General features: G+C 42.2%; 1 protein-coding gene across 22 annotated transcripts in view; it reads right to left on the bottom strand.

Annotated features, from left to right (window-relative positions):
- Positions 1-22,087, bottom strand: part of DTNA (dystrobrevin alpha) — a 321,656-nt gene that overhangs the window by 215,787 nt on the left and 83,782 nt on the right. For 13 of the 22 annotated variants that reach the window (XM_038766540.1, XM_038766549.1, XM_038766552.1 and 10 more), the window contains exon 1: positions 13,503-13,707. The exons of 3 other annotated variants lie outside the window; for them this stretch is intronic. In XM_038766540.1, coding sequence (XP_038622468.1) covers positions 13,503-13,519 — 17 coding nt within the window. In that variant the 5' untranslated portion in view covers positions 13,520-13,707. Of the gene's footprint in view, positions 1-13,502; positions 13,708-13,916; positions 13,980-22,087 lie in introns of those variants that run through there. 6 more of the 22 variants (XM_038766558.1, XM_038766561.1, XM_038766559.1 and 3 more) reach the window with 2 other exon arrangements.

Genomic DNA, 22,087 nt, shown 5'->3' with positions numbered 1-22,087 from the left:
CAAGTCACTTCACTTCTCTGTGCCTCAGTTCCCTCATCTGTAAAATGGGGATTAAGACTGTGAGCCCCAAATGGGACAACCTCATCTCCTTGTGTTCCTCCCAGCGCTCAGAACAGTGCTTTGCGCTTAACAAATACCAACATTATTATTATTATTACTATGTGTCTGGCACTGTTCTAAGTGCTGGGATAGGCAGAAGATAATCAGGTTGGACACTGCCCCTGCCCCATACAGGGCTCACAATCTTAATCCCCATTTGATAGATGAAGTAATTGAGGCACAGAGAAGTTAAAGCAATTACCCAAGGCCCCACAGCAGAGAGGTGGCAGTACCCAGGTCCTCTGACTCAGAGGACTCTCTCCTCCAAGAAACCTTCCCTGACTAAGCCCTTCTTTCCTCTCCTCCCACTCCCTTCAGTGTTACTCTGACTTGCTCCCTTTATTCATCCCCCGCCACCAACCCCCAGCACTTATTTACATATCTGTAATTTATTTATTTATATTAATGTCTGTCTTTCCCTCTAGACTGTAAGCTTGTTGTGGCAAGGAATGTATCAGTTTACTGTTATAGTGTACTCTCCCAAGCATTTAGTACAGTGCTCTGCACACAACAAGCACTCAATATATACGACTAACTGGAAAGTATTTCATCATCATCATCATCAATCGTATTTATTGAGCGCTTACTATGTGCAGAGCACTGTACTAAGCGCTTGGGAAGTACAAACTGGCAACATATAGAGACAGTCCCTACCCAACAGTGGGCTCACAGTCTACAAAAATTTCCTTTTGGCTTTGCAAGAAAATGTGGTAACAGTGGTCACGACAAAAGCAGTGCCACGGTGGAAGAGGAAGCCAGCCCAGACAACCGTGATGGCAAAATTCCCAGGGGAACTCTTGAGAGTCAGGGGGAGTTTGGAGAAGTGGGAGCAACTCCATTATTACCCGCTGCCCTTCTGGAGGGCTCCAAGTGGCTCTCTGTTCATCTGAGAAGAAGTCGGCCACAAGCAGGGAGCCACACGGATGGCCAGACGCAGTCCACACAACAGCCACGCTGGCACCGGCCACGGAGCTGGTGGCAACTTTGTTTTTTATTCAGTTTGTTCAGTTATTCAGTATTTCAGTACTGTACTGTATTGTTATAACTGTAATACTGTTATTCAGTACTGAGAGCTCACCTCCTCCAGGAGGCCTTCCCAGACTGAGCCCCCTCCTTCCTCTCCCCCCTCCATCCCCCCTGCCTTACCTCCTTCCATTCCCCACAGCACCTGTATATATGTATATATGTTTGTACGTATTTATTACTCTATTTATTTTACTTGTACATATTTATTCTATTTATTTTATTCTGTTAATATGTTTTGTTTTGTTCTCTGTCTCCCCCTTCTAGACTGTGAGCCCACTGTTGGGTAGGGACTGTCTCTATATGTTGCCGACTTGTACTTCCCAAGCGCTTACTACAGTGCTCTGCACACAGTAAGCGCTCAATAAATACGACTGAATGAATGAATGAACTTCCTGTTCTAGGCATCACGTGGGAGCACCCTGGGCAGAAGCTTGTGATTTTGTTTGTGAAGATACCGAGCACTTGCCAAAATGAAAATCTGGGATTCCAAAGGAGCCGAAGATTACTCTGATGAGCAGTTCTCAGATACCGGTCACCTGAAGGCTACAGCTTTATTAGACTGGAGAGGTAGACATCTTATTCAATCGGTGACAAGATTTCCCAGCGAAGGGCTTGATGGTTTTTGAAAGCAAATTCATGAGAGTTCCTGAAATCCTGCTAATACCCAGGTTCACCCTGACAAGAGACAAGACGTCAAGCTGGGGCCTGATATTTTCCAGAGAAGATTTCTGCCAAGCTGGCACCAGGGAGCTCTATAAAGGGGCTCTGCCCACAGTTATGGAGTAATCTATGGCAAAATGGAGCATGGCTTTGAGCTGGCAGGGTAAAAGGAACCAGAAAGCTATAAAAACAAGCTGAATGGCTCTCTCCATCAGTTCCCTCAAGTCAGCATAATTGTGGAGACATGACTTGCTCCCTTTGCTTTTTCCCTGTCCCAGCCCCACAGAACATATGCACATATCTGTAATTGTATTTGTTTGTATTCATGTCCGTCTCCCTGCTTCTAGACTGTAAGCTCGATGTGGACAGGCAATGTCGCTGTTTTTTGCTTTATTGTACTTTCCCAAGTGCTTAGTATAGTGCACTGCCTGCACACAGTAACCAATCAATAAATACAATTACATGAATGAAGGAACGAGATATGAGACAAAGTATAACTGCAAAAATAACCCCAATGTATAAGTAAACAATGTGGTTTCTGTCTGGTTTGCTACAAAAAAAGGGCAGGGAAAGAATCACTTTGAATGATCTCCCAATCTTTTATTTATTTTTTAATGACATTTGTTTAGCGCTTACTATGTGTCAGCCATTGTACTAAACCCTGGGAAAAATACATGATAATCCGGTTGGACACGGTCTTTGTCCAACATGGGGCTCAGAGTCTAAATTCCCATTTTACAGGTGAGATAACTGAGGCACAGAAAAGTTAAGGGACTGGCCCAAGGTCACACAGCAGACAAGTGACAGGGCTGGGATTAGAACCCAGGTCCTTCTGGCTCTATCCATTAGGTCATGTTGCTCCAATGCCAAGGAACGACAACACTTGTATAACCTTTGGGGGAAGAGTATTGGCTCTTTGTTTTCCATGGATGGCGTCGGCCCAATTATGCCCAGAATCCCTATACAATTCATCCAGATACCAAGGCCCAAATAAAATGATGTCTCGACAAGTTAAGGACGAAAACTCAGGGTCACAGAGGATGACAATCTGGCTTTGAATCAGCAAGGCAACACTGTTGGTAAAAAGATGATGACGATAGAAGATGAGTGCACTAACAGAAGCATAAGATGCAAAACCACTACGTTAACATATTTCTCCCTATGTACTCAGCGCGAATCAGGCAGAATAAAGTGGGTTAGATACTTTTTCAAGAGCCTTCAGAACAAACAACAGACCTCAGAGCGATCCATCAGTGGTGACGAAATCTGACCGCCTGAAGAACCATCGAGGACATCGAGTCTTGGGGATAGGCCCAGCAGCAATCCTAAAAAGTAGCTGGTGAATTTGGGGGGGGGGGCCCTCAGGGGACCACTTCCTGAGTCATGGCACCAAAGCACAGCAATGGCACGTTGCTGTGGTCCCTTCAGTCTTAAATGGGTCCTGCACCTAAAAACACTCACGTGCACTTTGCAACATGCTGCCCTTCTGTCCACCTAATAATAATAATAATGTTGACATTTGTTAAGCGCTTACTATGTGCAAAGCACTGTTCTAAGCGCTTGGGGGGATACAAACTGATCAGGTTGTCCCACATGGGGCTCACAGTCTTAATCCCCATTTTACAGATGAGGTAACTGAGGCTCAGAGAAGTTGAGTGACTTGCCCAAGGTCACACAGCAGACATGTGGCAGAGCCGGGATTCGAACCCATGACCTCTGACTCCAAAGCCCGTGCTCTTTCCACTGAGCCACCTACCCGTCGTTACCCTCTGTCCCCAGGGGAACCACGAGTGGGGGGCAAGAGGGAGTTTGAGTGGCTCGAGGCCAGGCTCCAGCACTACACTCAATTCCTTCGTGAAGGTTCTTGGCTCTAAAATCCCATGACTGAAGCTCATGCTTCATTACTGATGGGAGTCTCCATCATGAGCCTACAACTTCTGCGTAATGCTAATATGTCGGTGGATTTCCACTACATTATTTACAAAAGAAAACGAGGCAACCGCATGGGCTGATTGGAAATTACTCTAATACTGGCAGAATCTAGCTCTTTTTAAAATGTAAATAAAGGTGGAAATTATGGCTCTCTATAAATTGAAGCTAAGATTGAAAATGTAGGAGGCTGAGGACTTTCGCATGAATCAAGAAAATGCAGAAGGAGTTTTGTTAGTGAGTTTAAAAGAATAAGGTGTTTCTCGTTCATACATTTTGTACATTGTGTCATTTTGTACGTCAATGGAAAAACCTGTGTAGGCAAGTAAGGTAGGTTATGAAGTGCTTAGTGTTACCCAGAAGATAAGCAATAAACACATATAAAGGTATAATCATTGTGTGCTTTTTCACAAAACCACCGGTGTTGGCTTCTTCATTCTGAAGGAAATACCTTGTTGTTCCATGAACACAAAAGAGGTATAATTTCGTACAAATACTGGGTTTTGAAAGGATGAAATGATATCCATCCTTATCAAAGGGAATCAAACGGGACAAAGTACAGGGCACAGAAATAAATAAGTGGACTGGTAATGCCTTTCATGGTAGCCTTTTTGCATTAGAGACATCCTTGAGACTTTTGATGCTGAATAATTACAATGAAAAAAAATTGCTATCTAGGGACTATGCAATGCTAAATGCCAGAAGGTTACTGGAAGTTCCCGGATAAGCAGTTCTTTGAAAAGCCAGATAGCAAGATTTATTTGGATCAATGAAAAAAATCTCAAGGAAGTGGATAATGCAATTTGAATCGCGAATAAGGATATGCTGAGGAAAACTAATCTGCTTTATAAATGGATTACTTACCTGGTGGCCAGCTTTCTCTACTTCACTACAAAAGACCCTTAGGGCAATGGTAAATCAAGAGAAATCACTATATCTCAGGAATGTCAGTCTCTCATTAAAGAAAAGGAATCTGAAATATTTCAGGGGAAATAATTTGAGCGACTTGGAAATTGGCTGTTTTTCTTCAGACTCGAATTATCTCTGGTAAGAACAAATTTGCTTCCTTTTACAGATAATAGTAGAAGAGACATACACAAGTATCTATTAAACATATGGTGATTTAAGCACTCATTTAAGATCAGCAATATATTTCTAAGCCATGCTTCAGCTTTAAATATCTGTCAGAACTTTCTGAATTTTTCTTCAAAACGAACTCTGAATGACATCATTTCAATTGGAATACCCAGGGTGAGAATGAGCCAGGAAATGCCTAATGCTAGATCATGTGGAAATTAATAGTAGGGAAGAGCTCACAATAAAAGATGATTTTCAAGAACCTAAATATAAAATTCAAAGGCAATAGTAATTAAAGATGTCAGATGGCTGTTATAAGACCACTAGTCCTAGCGGCACTGAGGAACAATTTAGAGCAAAGGAGGATTCAGTTTTCTGGAAGCACAAATAGTGATAAGAAAAAAGGCATTTAACGGGCATTTTGACACCTGTCTACATGTTTTGTTTTGTTGTCTGTCTCCCCCTTCTAGACTGTGAGCCCGTTGTTGGGTAGGGACCGTCTCTATATGTTGCCGACTTGTACTTCCCAAGCGCTTAGTACAGTGCTCTGCACACAGTAAGCGCTCAATAAATACGACTGAAGGAATGAATGAATGAACCGGATAGGGTGAAAGATAAAAACCAAGGAAAGCACTGTTGGCTGGTGGCACAGGAAGATAAGACAAAGCAGTCTCAAGAAGAACTGTCTCTCTCTTTTTCCCCTCCTTTCTCTTTTCTTTGAACATTTAATTTATTCTGAATCCTTTTTGTCTAAACATTCTTTATGCTTACTGCATTTGAGTTCGAGAAATAGTGGTCAGAGAATGTCTTCTAAGTCTGTTGTACTTTCCCAAGTGCTTAGTACAGTGCACTGCAATCCAGAAGTCAACTTCCACATGCACTCCCCACAAAGGAGCTGCAATTAAAATCCTCCTTGTAAGAAGACAATGCTGAAAACTGCCTTAAGAAGGGAATGGTTGGCATAACTCTAGTTCTTCAGAAATCAGCAGATATTGTAGCAGACTCATTACTGAAAAACAGTAGTGGATTTTTTTTCCCCAAACTCATAAAAGAGAAAAAAAAAGTGTCTCAAGACAGGAAAAGAGCAAAGCACTGCTGTAATATTTATAGAAGGGAAAAGGATCAGCTCAGCTTCAATCCCTGGGAAGACTTTGGAACATATCCAATAGTCGCCCAGAAGTGTGGGATCGGCTGTGAAATTAGAAAGATGGCCTTATGAAAAGGAAATCATGAAAGACTATTTCAATTTCCTTCCATGGTACGCTGATAAGCCTCAGAAATAAAGAAGAAGCAAAAGCTGGAACATATCTCATCAATACAGTCTGTATTCTGGTTCACAGAGTATTCTCATCCATGAAGTGGGAAGATACGATTCGGAACTCAGTGGGGTGGTCTACAGTCCAGAAGATCATATCCCCATATGTATATTTCACGAATCAGCATCAACACACAGTGACTTCTTCAGCAGCCTGTCCGGTGATTGGTAGTATTTCATTTTTGCCTGGGGATTGTAAGGTCTTCGAGACCAGAGATCAATGAATCAATCTATCAGCTGTATTTATTGAACACTTAACTGTGTGCAGAGCACAGTACTTAGCACTTGGGAGAATAGGATATAGCCGAATTGGTCGGGTCTTCTACCACTACTGTACTCTCCAAAACCTAAGCACAGTGCTCTGCCCATGGTGGATGCTCAAGAAATTCTACTGATGCATCAGGTGGATAATTCAATAGTAATTCCAAGAAGCAATGTGGTCTAATGGGAAAACCACAGGAGTCAGTCCATTTGTGTGCTGTGTGACGCTGGGCAATCAATCAGTCGTATTTATTGAGCGCTTACTATGTGCAGAGCACATAGTAAGTAACAAACAAGTCGTTTGACTACTCTGGCCCTCAGTTCCCTCATCTGAAAATGAGGATTCAGACTGTGAGCCCCATGTGGGTTATAGACTGTGTCCTATGTGATTATCTTTCATCTACCCTAGTGTTCAGACAGGGCCTGGTATGTAATGGGCACTAAACAAACACCACAAAAAAATATGCTTATTTGAGGTCAATTCTCAATGCTAGTACATGCGATTTCCCATGCAGGGAGAGCACAAGAACATTCTCCATCCAATCTCTCAGGTCCTCTTACAGAATCAGCGACTTTTACTGTGACCAGCAGTTTGATTTCTAACTTGGCTTATCGTAGCACTTGTTAAGTGCTTAGTATGTGCCACATATTGTACTAAGCATGGAGTAATAATAATAATAATTATGGTATTTGTTAAGCGCTTACTATGTGTCAAGCACTGTTCTAAGCGCTGGGGAACATACAAGGTGATTAGATTGTCCCATGTGGGGCTCACAGTCTCAAACCCCATTTTACAGATGAGGTAACTGAGGCACAGAGAAGTTAAGTGACTTGCCCAAGGTCACACAGCAGACCTTGTATCAACCTGTATCAGGTTGGATACAGTCCCTGTCCCACAAACTACTCAAAACAGGAGGGAGGACAGGCGCTGAATCCGCAATTTAGATATGGGGAAACTGAGGCCCAGAGAAGTTAGCTGACTTGCCAAAGGTCACACAGCAAGTGGCAGCGTCAAGCTCTTTCCACTAAGCCGAGCTGCTTTCCTAAATGACTTCCTAGGAATGGGTGCAGAAACTGTGGCTGGAGAATGAACTTCTTGGAAAAAAGGGGCTTTACACTGATGAAATATTACTGAAATAATAGAACAATGAAATTAAATTTAGATCCCTTCTCACTCTTATGTTTAACTTGATTACAGTACACTAGGCAGAAACCATCACGAAAATGAAATGGAGGGTGAAAAATCACTTGTAGAATTTCAATGAAAAAACATACCTCACAGCACTTACCACGCTTGTGCTTAATTACGAAAACAAAGTAAGAATTTGGCATGGAGGATGTCTCATTATGAATGATTTATGCACTATGAGTGCTCTCCAGTCATGATTAATACCCATGGCAAAATATCTTCATTTGGATAAATATGTACAGTTTCATAATTATCAGATAAGAGCAAGGGAGAATTACTGAAAAATGTTCAACAGTAAAGAGGAGTCATCCTGAAAAAGTCAGAGTGCAATAAAGTTTGCCTATGAATACAACTTGTGCATCAATAAATAACCTCCTTTCTTGGCGGTGCTTCATCACTACTCAGAAATGAACTACAGGCATGGGAAGACCGATTTTTCCTGGATCCCGGGTCCAGCTCTAGGAATAAGCTTGGGTCTTTGAATGAAGCCCCAAAGTACCATACAGTGCAGTGATGCTCTAGTTTGAAATGAGTAATGTATGGGAGAAACTTGGGCAATGCCCAGTATCAATCAATAAATTGTATTTACTGAGCACTCACTTTGTGTAAAACATTATACTAAGTGCTTGGGAGAATCCGATTTAATAGAGTAGATAGACACAATTCCTAACCTCAAGGGGGTTACAATTTAGTGCGGGAGACAGATGTTAAAATAAATTACAAATAGGAGAAATGGTGGAGTGTAAGGACGGGTACACAAGTTCTGGAGGTGGACTGAGTAAGGTGATGTAGTCCTAGGGTGGGGAGAGAATCAAAGTGTATTAGGGGTGGAGATGCAAGCCCAGAAGGGAGGGCAAATAGTTGGGGAAATGAGGTGTTAAGGAAGATAAGATACGTGAAGACAGATGGGCAACACTTGAACAATTTAGAGGGGCAGGAAAAACGATCCGAGCAGCAGAGTGAAATATGGACTTTAGTGGGGAGAGACTGGAGGCAGGGAGGACATCAGTCATACAGTAATCAAGGAAGGATATGATAAATGCTTGGATCAGAGTGGTAGAAGTTGGCATGGAGAGGAAAGGGGGTGGGGCGGTGGGGATGTGGATTCTAGAGATGTTATGAAGGAAAGACTGACATGACTTGGTGACAGACTGAATATACGAGTTGAATAAGGATAATACAAATGATGTTGGCTTGTGAGATGGAGGAAGATGGTGTTGTCTACAGTATTGAGAATGTGGGAAGGGTGGAGTTTGGGCCATGTCAAGCACTTTTCTAAACACTGGGGTGGATATAGGATAATCGGGTTGGACACAGCTCCTGTCCCAAAGTGGGGTGGGGGGGGGGGGGGAAGGGCGTGTCATAATAATAATAATAATGAAGGCAATTGTTAAGTGCTTACTATGTGCAAAGCACTGTTCTAAGCACTGGGGAGGATACAAGGTAATCAGGTTGTCCCATGTGGGGCTCACAGTCTTAGTCCCATTTTACAGATGCGGTAACTGAGGCACAGAAAAGTTACGTGACTTGCCCAAGGTCACACAGCTGACAATTGGTGGAGCTGGGATTTGAACCTACGACCTCTGACTCCCAAGCCTGTGCTCTTTCCACTGAGCCATGCTGCTTCTCTGTGTTATAGTCTAAGGGGGAGGAGAACAGTTATTTTGTTCCCATTTTACAGAGAGGAAACAGGCACAGAAAAGTTAAATGATTTGCCCAAGGCCGCACTGCAAGCAACTGGCAATGCCTGAATTAGAACCCAGGTCCTCTCACAGGCTCATGCTCTTTTCAGTATGCCATGATGCTTCTACGAGAAATTTGTCACTCCAAATATATTTGTATGGTATGAAAGGGAAAACTGGGGAAACCTCCAGTAGACAAAATAATGTGTGCAGATTTCCATGACTTAACTTGTACTTGTGTACTTGAAAGGGAAAAGGGTTTATTTCATATGAAATGTCCTGCAAGAACACAAATCTTGCCCTTGGATGACTACCTTTTTGTATCCCCATGATTTCTACACCGTGAGCCCGTTGTTGGGTAGGGATTGTCTCTCTCTGTTGCCGAATAGTACTTTCCAAATTCTTAGTCCAGTGCTCTGCACACAGTAAGCGCTCAATACATATGACTGAATGAAAGAATGAATTTTATTTTTCTCCTTCAAAGCTCTGCTTAAAAAAAAAGGATCCATTTTTTTCAGCGGAAAGGGAGAAAGTGATTTGGAAGAAGAGATTAAACTCCATTAACAGTTCATGAATAAGGATTAAACCTACAAACTCTGTGGTCAGGGAACATGTCTACCAACTCTGCTAAACTGCACTTTCACAAGCACTTATGTGCTCTGCACACAGTAAGAGCTCAGTAGTGCTCAACAAATATGATTGATTGCTCTGCACATCGTAAATGCTCAATACATACCACTGATTAATTGATTAATCTGCTGAGTCTTAACCTACACTATGCTCAGCAATGGATAATCCAATTTCCTCCCCTTCTCCCAACCAGATCTACGAGAGAATCTGGAACCCTCAGGGGATGGATGAAATCCAGTTTTCCCAAGTTCTCCTCTTTATCTGCCCCTTGGCTTGTTCTAATATGCATACGGTCAGACACTAGAAGGTGCTTTTAGGGGCAAATTTGAAGAGGCAGAATTGTTTCTCTGATTTTGATATTCTGTGAGTGAAATGCTCTAGCTTCTACTTTCCCAAATGTTTATCTTACAAAGAAAGGCAGCATCTTCTTCGTTTGCTTTATGCCTTGCCATCAGATTACCATTAATAATTTGGCTGAAAGCGTGTAGTGACTGAGAAAGAGTCAAGTTCCTTCTCGAGTTTCTTCCTAATGCTGCTTCACCAATCAGCATGATTGCAAGCACTCTGTAGAAATGGGGACAAAAATCTACTGGGATAAACAACATTGGAGGCTTCGGGTTGGAGATCCAAAATAAAATGACTGAAATAATATTTCAGAAATATACATTTGATGGACATTTTACAGGTGTCTCAAACAAAACCAACAAAGGCCTTCAAATGACACAACAAAGCCTTCCCTGAATCAACTTAAGATCTGAGGCCACAAAACACTTTTGATGAGTTGAAATTGAATACCTTTATCCAGGCTTTACCCTGCACATTTCCTTTTATTAAGATCATCGCCTTTCAGAATAGGGGAAAAGATTTGATTTCCTTCTTATCACAGAATTCAGACAGGTCACTGCAAGTTATGATAATCCATTTCCTAAGCCAAAGAAGGGTGGGTCTTGTTCGTACGTGTGTGGAAGACCTCCAAGGAATTCTTAGGATACTTCTGAAAATATTATGGGTGACTCACTGAGCTGGATTCTCTTGGTGCTTTAATCATTCATTGGGAATATGCTTGAAACTTGTGGAAACTCCATTTACTTCTTCGGCCTCTAGTATACCACACAGTACACCCAAGGGATTTACCCGAGGGGTTCAAATAGGGAATATGGCTTTCAGTGTGTCCAATGTCCTTCTCTGAAAGAATAGCTCAAACACTCAGAAAGTCTGGGTACTCTGCATACTTCCCCTAGGCAAGGGTTCCCCTTGGTGTGCATGGGGACCACACTTCTATAGGGCATTTCATCCAGAGCAGAATGAAACAGAGTCATTGTGAAGTGAAAATCACCTGGGAAGTGAACAGTAAAATCTGGACGAAACACATATGGAAGAACCACATCACCAAGAACCATCCCCACGCAATATACACGGTGATACAGCTAAACCTATGATCAACCTTAAAATTCAGGTTCAACTCAAGCTAAGATATTGCGGCCCTTGAGGAAAATGACCATCCCGTAGAGGAGATTGCTTAGACTTGTTTTCCTATTCCCCAACTTATTGTGTTTAAGGTAACGCTGCCTTCAGTTCCAAATGCTGTGAGAACATTCTTGATAAGAGTGGCTCATCAGCTGTCCCATCTTACTAACAAACAAGCTTGAGATAGGCTGTTGAATGGGAGTTGCTTTGAATGAGAAAGAATAAGGGAAAGAAGGAAAAGATAAGCGACATTCTTTTCAGTATGCTCAAGCAAAGTCAATAACGTGAATGGCTTTTTCCCCCCCCCCCAATATTTTACTCAGAAGAAAGAGAAACAATAAAATCCATTTACTGATTAGCGACCTTGGGCTGAACTGTCTACTATCAGTAGAAAAATATTTTCCTTCTCCCTCTCCTTAGTTTAGAAAGTCTCTCAACAGTTTTTGCATTTTGGGGCTGCATATTTCTAGTTCATTAAAACCCACTGAAAACTGGTATGTGGAGGTTGGAAGGAGGGAGAAGTACTTTTATCTTCTTCCTTTTACTAGGGCATAATGAGAATTTTGGTTGCTTAATATTTTTAGCTCCTTAGGGAGAGGTGCTTACGTTTAAAGGAGAAAGAGTTTCTTTAGCAGAATTAGACTTTTTTTTCAAGTATTAAAGTTTGTGCTGCTTTTTACTCCTAGCTAAAGCACTGAAACTTTCAATTATCCTATTCAGTGAATTAAAATTCTAGGTATTTGGAAGGAAGATTGATTGCATTTAACAACTCTCTTCAGCACGATAGCTCTGTATACAGGAATGTCTGTAGATTTATTTTCTCCATATAAAGCAAAAGTTCTAGTTTGCACCATGTGCCCTTTGACTATTATGGGCTTCAATATTCCAAAGGAATGCTGTACAAGTTTGGAAGAGTAGTTACTGAGAAGACAGCTAAGAGGGCCTTTCACAAAACAGAAAGCAAAAATATGTACAGTGACAAAACCAAGGGGTAACAAGCACAGAATGTCATTCTGGTTAGAAAAAAATAAAAGGAAATCTTCAAGATTTGAGGTTGTTGGGAAACACACATGCACTCGCACACTTCACTCTTTTCTTTCTCAAATAATTAGGCTCTTCATTTAACAAATGCCCACCTTTTAGTAAAAGCATACGAGTTATTACAAGACAATAGTATCACTAAAGAACACTCTCCAGTGAAAACTATATTGGACACTTCTTTTTAAAAGATTTCTTAAAGCTTCCAAATTCAATTTTCAAATAAAGAATTTGATTCTGTTCTTACTTTGAAAATTCGCAAAATTTATTACCAGGTAGGTCAAACTGCAAAGCGTACACCAATATTCCAGTATATCCTTCATTCACAGAATTAGAAATGATTTATTTCTCCAAATTAGTTTCAGCCATTGATCCAAAGTCCCAAAACACTGATTTTAAAATTGAATAGGTACATGGCTGGATAAAATGATAGCAGAAAAGATAGCAAGCACATGGGACAAGAGGAATTTGTTTAAAAATCAAGTGCAAAGGTGTCTAACATGCCATGTGTAGGTCAAATGTATTTACTGAGTGCTTACTATGTGCAGGGCACTGTACTAAGCGCTTGGGACAGTATAACACAACAACATAACAAAACACCAAAGCAAGGCAAAATATGCTACGTGAACCGGTTCCAGGTATTAGAGAATGAGAGAATTAGAGAATTGGGTATCACGCATGAGAAGCAGCGTGGCTCAGTGGAAAGAGCCCAGGTTTTGAAGTCAGAGGTCGTGGGTTCAAATCCCAGCTCCACCACTTGTCAGCTGTGTGACCTTGGGCAAGTCACTTCCCTTCTCTGGGCCTCAGTTCCCTCATCTGGAAAATGGGGATTAAGACTGTGAGCCCCACGTGGGACAACCTGATCACCTTGTATCCCCCCAGCGCTTAGAACAGTGCTTTGCACATAGTAAGTGCTTAACAAATACCACCATTATTATTATTATTATTAGCCCACAGAATCTGAGAATGTAACTTGGGGAGAATTTGCCTCAAAACTTAATAAAACTATTATATCCCTAATTAAATTTCACAAATAATAATAACAATGACATTTATTAAGCGCTTACTGTATGCAAAGCACTGTTCTAACAAATAAGAACTTCACCTAAAAATACAGCTTTCCACTTACCCTAATGTACGTACCATGGTCTTCTCAAGCCCCTTGACTCCGATATATCCAGAGGATCCAAGTGAAATTGTAAACTACAAGCGCGTATATGTTCAGCGACAAATTCTGTCGCTTTTATGTTAAAGGACAAACTCTAACAAAATAGCTGTGCCCAACAGAGAAAGCTGACGCAAACAGCACTCCCAAAAGGTGCTAAGCAAGTGATAGAGTGAAACCCAGCTTCAGAACCTAAATATTCTGTGTCTATCTTTAACTTGTAAATGATTTGGTTTCACATTCCACCGAAGTCCTACTGGCAGATGCCTCGGAGAGCTCACCAATCACAAGCTTTCGGTCACACTCCCTTTCCTCCCCCCAAAGTGGCTCTGCTTCCACTGTATTATTGAAAATGGATTTCGTCAGCCGCCACTTTACCTGTCTCAGTAAGGATGACCGAGAGGATTTCATTGATGACTGCGACTGAAAGGCAAAGAAAACTAAAGAGGCCAGGCATACAACTCATTCTCTGCCCCTGTGCACCACAGCATATCTCTTTCTCTCTGTCTCTCACACACACACACACATTCTCTCTATCTCTCTGTACCTCCCTTCCATCTCCCCCCACTCCCTCCTCTCCCCGCCCGAATGGCTTTGCAGCCAGGAACTGAAGGACTTCCAAACTTGGCTTTCCAGAGGAGGCATGCTCTCCAACTGCCATTCCTGAAAGCAGACCACGCCACAGGTCTGGCACACTCTTCCGCTTCTCAACCCCTTTAATCTTGAAGGTCTGCCCTGCGACGGGAACCCCTTGCAGTTTGGCTCTAGCTTCTTCCAGAGAGGAAAGATTCGCAAGGGACAAGTGAATCTGTTGGCATACAGCCATCAAGTCTATCACAAAGATTCTTCTATTTCCCCAGAAGTTACCACTTGTGAAATGAGGTAAATAAAACTCTTTTGTGAAAAATTTGATGAGATTTAGGAAATGAGTTTTTGCACTCTGTGCCAGGCTGGCAATGTGCAGATGAGAAGTTGTTCCAATCTACTGATGCTTTGTGCCAGACCTAATATTAGTCAAAAACTCCGGCTGCTTGTTTATACTGTAGAACAACTAATTTCATTGCTACATGAAGACGGACCCCAAATGAAGCTTGCTTATAGAGCAGCCAGTATGAGAAGAGAGAGTAAAGAACCTCCCTTGCTTGAGGCTTCTCACAACTACGCTAGTTGAATTTAGCCTCAGAGCTGCCATTAGAAAGCTGCTCTGCCCGGCAGAGAAGTTTGCGGGTACAGGAGGGTGAGGCACAGTAGATCAATTTAGCAGAGCAACATTACACTTGACTGCTGACAGGTCTCTCCAACTCAGGGATCCTGGTCCAGCTGTCAGCTGGTGGGAAAGAAAATGCTCACTTGGGGCATTCAAAGTGACTCACAAACTCACAAATACAAAAGGAAGATCATCTCCACAGCGCTGAAGGTATCTATCATTCTTTTTCTCTCTCGCTCAGATACCTTTACCTCAAAACAAGTGGATTCTGACACAAACTTCATATTGACAATGTGAAGGTGCGTATTTCAATGTATATAAATAAGCCAGACAATTGTACATATTCAAAATATATGAATGGCATATTTTGTAGCTGGTTAGCTCCTGGAAGCAAAAAAATGCTCTTATCTCTAACAACAATTTAAGTGAAACTGCAACAAGGCAGAAAATTATATAAAAAGCCCATGAATTATTGAACACTTTTAGCTGAAGCCTGGAAAATATCAATTTACAATTGCTGTGATATACACTAAACACTAACATGGCAAGTATCTGTACGGTCTTCAACTATTAGGATCACCAGGTGGAGAGATAGGGCTGAAAGGGAAACAAAACACAAATGAATGCCTCTTCTCTCAGTATTCAGGAAAATCGTGTTTTATTCAGCAGAATCTTCCAAGAGATGCCCACAGTCAAACAGATTTACTGAGGGCTTATTATGTGCAAAACACTGTACTAAGTGCTTGAGAGAGTACAATGCAAAAGAGTCAGTAGACACATTCCCAGTAACCACTTCCCCTTTAGACCACTTTACTTCCACCCATATTTGGTGGACCATAATTTATTTATATTAATGTCTGTCTCCCCCATAGACTGTTAGCTCACTGTGGGCAGGGAACATGTCTGTCAATTCTGTTGCACCAGCGCTTAGAACAGTGCTTTGCACATAGTAAGCGCTTAATAAATGCCATTATTATTATTACTCTCCCAAGTGCTTAGAATAGTTCTCTCAATAAATACCACTGATGATGAGGATGATTTTGGCTCTATTGGTCTTGGCGCTCCTATGGCAGTGGGAAGCTCTTGCCCAAACTCCAGGAGGGATCACAAATGGGCCTAGGGAATTTCTGGGCTCCTCCTGAAGCGTCCTTGTTTCAAGAATCCTCTGTTTCAGCTGTCATTCCCCTAGTCCATCTCAAGCAAATACATTTTCCTTCTAGGAGCAAGAGCATGAGGGATAGCGTTTAACAAGCAAGCTAACTCTCCCAGTTATTTTCAAAGAAGTTCCAACATGTCCCAAGACAAGACAGCAGCTTGGCCTAGTAGATAGAGCACGGTCGGGGAATCGGAAGGACCTGGGTTCTAATCCCCCCTCTGCCACTCGTCTGTTGTGTGACTCTGGGCAAGTCACTTAACTTCTGTGAGCCTCAGTTACCTCATCTGTAAAATGGGGATTAAAAATTTGAGCCCCAACTGGAACACAGACTGTGTCCGACCTGAGCAGCGTGGCTCAGTGGAAAGAGCACGGGCTTGGGAGTCAGAGGTCATGGGTTCAAATCCCAGCTCTGCCAATTGTCAGCTGTGTGACCTTGGGCAAGTCACTTAGCTTCTCTGTGCCTCAGTTACCTTGTCTGTAAAATGGGGATTAAGACTGTGAGCCCCACGTGAGACAACCTGATCACCTTGTATCCTCCCCAGCGCTTAGAACAGTGCTTTGCACATAGTAAGCGCTTAACAAATACCATCATTATTATTATTACTATTTATCCCAGCACTTAACACTATGCCTGTTACACAGTCATCACTTAACAAATACCATTTTTTTAAATGACAGTGCCTCCTAAGTCTAAAAGAAATTTTTCTGTGCCCAGTTCTCTAGGACCCACCTGTGAGAATACATCAGAACCAACAATATTAAATTCAGGTTGCAAGGCTCCCTGTAGGCCAAAGCAAGGTATTTTCCATCTTCAATTCATGTGACTCTTCCTGAATTCATCTCTCAGCATGTTCTAAGTACATAAAACTTCCCGGATGGCTAAAACTAAAGGACTGTTGTTTTTTTGTTAAAGTTCCCTCTGTAAAACTGCTTACCTCCCTTCTCCCAGAACTCTGACTTTCAAAACGCACGATGTGCAAGATCTCCAAAAAGGGGCACCCAGTCTTTTGCGAACCCTTTAATGTAAAACATTGGATAGCTCTTTGAAATACGTACTGATTTCTGATCCAAGCTAATGTATCTCTTAAACCAGCTATGCATTATTCAGCTCTTTCAATATTTCAGATTATGTGGGTGCATGCACCCAGGATTAGAAAATAATATTTGAGTCCATTTACTCCAGGGCACCCAGCTGTTCTCCTAATAGAGAAAAGTAGATGCGTGCATAGGTGTGACTGAAACAATCATTCTTAATATGCTTCCTCTAAAGAAGGCAAATTATTTTTCACCTTTCCTGGGCAAGCTTTCATTATAGATGCCCCCAGATGGAATCACATATTGCAGACGTCCTGAAAACCCAGTGTCATAATTAAAATTTGGGCTGTCCTAAAATGGGGAGGGAGAGAGGGAATGAAATAGAGGGAAATGCAGAGAGGTGAGGGAGAGAGATAGAAACAGAGGAAGAAAGAGAGGGAAAGAATTTGGGAGGAAAAGAGAAAGGGAGAATGTCACCCCAGTTGGTGAGATTTTATCAGTACACATAAGTGCAGCTGATAAGATTGTGAGTTTCTTTTTACCCTCAAGGTAAGGCCCACTAATAATAATTAATAATTAATTACAGAAGCAGCTTGGCTCAGTGGAAAGAGCACGGGCTTTGGAGTCAGAGGTCACAGGTTCAAATTCCGGCTACGCCAATTGTCAGCTGTGTCACTTACCTGAGTGACTGTAGGCAAGTCACTACACTTCTCTGTGCCCCGGTTACCTCATCTGTAGAGTGGGGCTTAAGACTGTGAGCCCCATGTGGGACAGGGACGGTGTCCAATCTGATTTGCTTGTATTCACCCCAGCACTTTGTACAGTGCCTGGCATATAGTGAGCACTTAAATTTCACAATTATTGCTAATAATAATAATGGCATTTATTAAGCGCTTACTATGTGCAAAGCACTGTTCAAAGCGCTGGGGAGGTTATAAGGTGATCACATTGTCCCACGGGAGGCTCACAGTCTTAATCCCCATTTTATAGATGAGGTAACTGAGGCACAGAGAAGTTAAGTGACTTGCGGAAGGTCACATGGCAGACAAGCAGCGGAGCTGGGATTAGGACCCAGGTCCTTCTGACTTCCAGTCCTTATTCTATTCACTAGGCCACTCTGCTTCCCATGCAAGCTGCCACGGTCAGTGCAAAAGCTTCTCTTCTTGCCCCTGGAAAGCACTACTCTTCATTTTGGGGGCACAGCTTCTTCGGCACAACAGAAAAATCTGAGAGAGCAAGGAGACCTTCCTCCCTAACCCCACAACACCCACATCTTTTGGACCTCTTATTCAAACTGTCATTCAAAAATAAAAAGGCTTAACAAGAGGGAATCGTTAGAAAATCTAGATCAATCGACTTGAAACGAGCAACACTGAGTTCGATTGATTCAGAAAAGGCTGAAAACCTAGTTCGATCGACTTGAAACAAGCGATACTGAGTCAGATTGATTCGAAAAAAGGCTCTTCACAACCAGATGGACCTACGCACTTGGGACTCCCTGGGGCAAATCCAAAGCCAAGACATCGCTCCCTGAAGAAGAGTCAACTCTTGGGATATGAGTTCTCATTCTCGGCTGCTACAGTGAAGTCTACAGAACCAGTACAAGCATGAAAGGCATCATCTAGAAGTGTCGTGGCGATCTGCCCAACCTACTGGGTGAAGCTGCTCAATCTTGAGGACTAAGAACTTCTACTGACTATCTGACTGGTAAGCCCAGTTCCTGATATCTCCAGCCTCCCGGGATGCTTGAAGGCATTATGCAACCGGGAAATGGCCTCAATTCTCTGGTCACGACTGAGGAACCCACCGTGACCCAGAAGTCAACAGTAATAAATGGTAATGGGAATCCTTATGAAAGAATGAAAGTATACAAAATCTCCCTATTTTTTTTTTCCTAAAACCAGGAGTCAACGTTTAGATCTTGGTGCGTGCATTTGATTTTGATTTCACTGTAACTGATCTAAACTGGGTCTTTATTTCTGAAGGACTATGGAATAACAGTTCTGGTACTTCTGTCAATGAAGAAGTGATGTGCCCACAGTAATCACAGGCAGGGCATCATACAACTGAAAGGGTCATCAAGAAATCATCTAAGTCCTGCCCGCTACCTCCAGACAGGGTGACACAACTGAAGATCTCCTAGGTGGGTTCTTGGTACAAATAAGAGAACAAACCCCTACACTATGAAAGTTAAGTGGACTAAGGATTGTTTATAAAGATCCATCTAACCACAGCCATCACCAAACATCTGCGTAGAGTCCCCTAAATCTAGTCTCTGGAATCAGCCATATCCAGGATTCTTGCCTTTTCCCACCGTCTGTCACATAGCAAGGCTCAGACCTGAAGACGACCATTTGTTGCAAAATAACAAGTGCTGACCTAAACCACAATTAGAAAAACTATTACCTAACATCCCTTCACATGTGTGTTGTGGAGGGCTCTTCTTTCTCTTGACAGCAACAGCGGCTCAAGGGAAAATAGCACTAAGACAATAATGAAGGATCCAAAAGGGACACTAGAATCATGGTGAAGGCAACTCTTCTAGGTGAAGGGGAAAATGATGGGGAATACAAGATGCTTCATAAGGACATTTGGAAACACTAGGAAAAGTTCAGAAATAAAAAAAGAAATTGGGAGTAGCCACAGACACAAGTCAAGCAAGAAAAGAGTTAAAAGAAAAGAAAAGGCTGAAACAGAATACCTTGATGGAACCGAGACAGAGATGAAGAGAGACTGCAAATAGAATCAAGACAAACGAAACCTGTTCAAAATTCTATAGCAATCTCTATTCATCTAAGTCATTATAAGTTACATTCAGTCAAGAGTGAACCCAGATCCAATACCTAAGTAATTTGAAAATAAGTTGAATAGGCCATTCACGCTGTGAAATGCAGAAAAACATCCAGGCAGGGACAATATATGGTTGGAATATCTCAAAAAAGAAGGGAAGCCTCTTTCCCAAGCTCTGGCACAATGGCTCCCCAAGCACATCATCCACAAGGCTCCTCTGACTGCACAGAAAAGAACAAAAGCATTATCAATCAATCAATGGTATTTCTTGAGCACTACTGCATGCAGAGCACTGCACTAAATGCTTGGGAGAGAAGCAACATGGCCTAAGAGCATGGCGCTGGGAGTCAGAGGACCTGGGTCCTAATCCTGTCTCTGACACTTACCTGCTGTGTGACCGAGGGCAAGGCACATAACTCCCATGTGCCTTAGTTTGCTCATCTGCAAACTGGGAATTCAATACCTGTACTCTCTCCTACTTAGAGTCCCAAGTAGGACCTGATTATCTTGCATCTTCTACAGCACATAGTAAGCACTTAAATACCACGATTATTATTATTATTTTTGTTGTCATTATTACAACAGGGTTGGTAGATACATTCCCGACTCATGAGGAGCTTATCATCTAGAGCTGATGAACAATGTTACTGTTAAATGGTGACTGAAGATCTTAAAAACTACTATGCAACTCCTCTCACAACTATGCTGTTTTCACTAGAGTCATAATTATTGGCATCAAGGAAGCCCTTGAACTGTACTCCAGCAGAGAACAAATCAGATTTTCATCAGGAAACTCAGCTACTGGCCACATTCACTTCTCCTTCCTCCAGCTGTCAGAAGAACGTCAAGAAGGCCAATTCCCAATTTGTGGTAAAATTATCAACTGCGAGGAAGTGGTTAACTCTACGGACTTCAATGTGGCTCAATGAAACGCGAATTGAATTGACATGTCGAGACCTCTTGGAGCTGCAATTTCATAACAGAAATCACAATGCTCATCAGCCCAGGCTGTAGAAACCTAAATGGAGGAGTCAAGCAGGGAGACACAGACTTGTCAAGACTGTTTACTAGAGTCGCTATTCAACTAGCTCAATGGGAAAGATGGAAACAATAGTGACATAAGCAGCCGGCATCCCTTCTTTGCTGCATTTCATTGGCAAATGGTGCAGCAGAACCAGAAAGGACAATGCAAGAATTAAAGGTTTAGCTGCCCAGAGTTAAGTTAGAAAGGAATCGCTGAGAGCAAATCGATGTGTAATGAACATTACTTGGACAAATTCAAATGGAATTTGAAAGGAAAAAGTTGAAAGCCTCATTCACCTCACCCAAGAAGGAAATAAGGCCAACGGACAATGAATGAATGAACGAATGACTCAATGGCACTCACTGAGTGCTTACTATATGCAGGAGGAGGAAAGCAGGGTGGATCAATTAAAACAAACCCCACGGAATTTCACTGTTTGATGATCAGCTGCCCTTGAAAATGGAATGAGAACTTTCCAGCTCCTTTGTTTGTCCATCAGAGGTACATAGGTTAAAATGGTCTAGACCATATGTGTGCCCTCTAGACTGTACGCCCATTGTGGGCAGGGAATGTGTCAGTTTATTGTTGCATTGTGCTCACCCAAGTCGTAAGTACAGTGGTCTAGCAACAGTAAGCACTCAATAAATACAACTGACTGACTGATTGCTGGCTGACAAGAAGGGAAGATGTTGTAAGGTGGTTATGGGCAGGTAACGGGACTATCAATTCTGTTACACTGTACTTTCCCAAACATTTAGTATGGTGCTCTGTGCTCGGTAAATGCTATTGATGTTCATGTAATTCAGAGAGCGATGGAGTGATGCCACTGCCAATCTCCCTCCGAGAGCACACTGCAAACAGAGAAATTAGGAAACACAAAGGAGTCCGAGACATGCTGCTAGCAAAACATGAAGCAAAACAAAGATGAGCAGGCTGTGGGTGGGCAACAAATGGAACTCCCACTTGGTAAACTGAATCCCAAGAAACAGAACATCAATCAGTCATATTTATTGAAAGCTTACTGTGTGTCGAACACTGTATTAACCGCTGGGGAGAATACAACAAAGTTGGTAGACATGTGCCCTGCCCACAAGGAACTTACGGTCTAAGGTTATCTCTTCATAAATGTCTGTAACTTTCAGTTAAAAAAATACATCTTAAACTTCCCATAATTTCAGAAAAGGCTCTTCTTACACCGAGTTCCAAAGGAGATGAACAAAGCCTTCCATTATTGGTAAGGGAATCTCTAAGGTCCGCCAACTCTGCTGTACTCCACTCTACCAAATGCCCAGTACAGTTCTTGGCATACAGCAAGTGCCCAACAAATACCACCGATT

Source organism: Tachyglossus aculeatus, chromosome 25, assembly GCF_015852505.1.
Source record: "Tachyglossus aculeatus isolate mTacAcu1 chromosome 25, mTacAcu1.pri, whole genome shotgun sequence".
Lineage (NCBI taxonomy): Eukaryota > Metazoa > Chordata > Mammalia > Monotremata > Tachyglossidae > Tachyglossus > Tachyglossus aculeatus.
The sequence above is the reverse complement of the archived record's forward strand: the minus strand, read 5'-3'. Positions and strand labels throughout refer to the sequence as shown.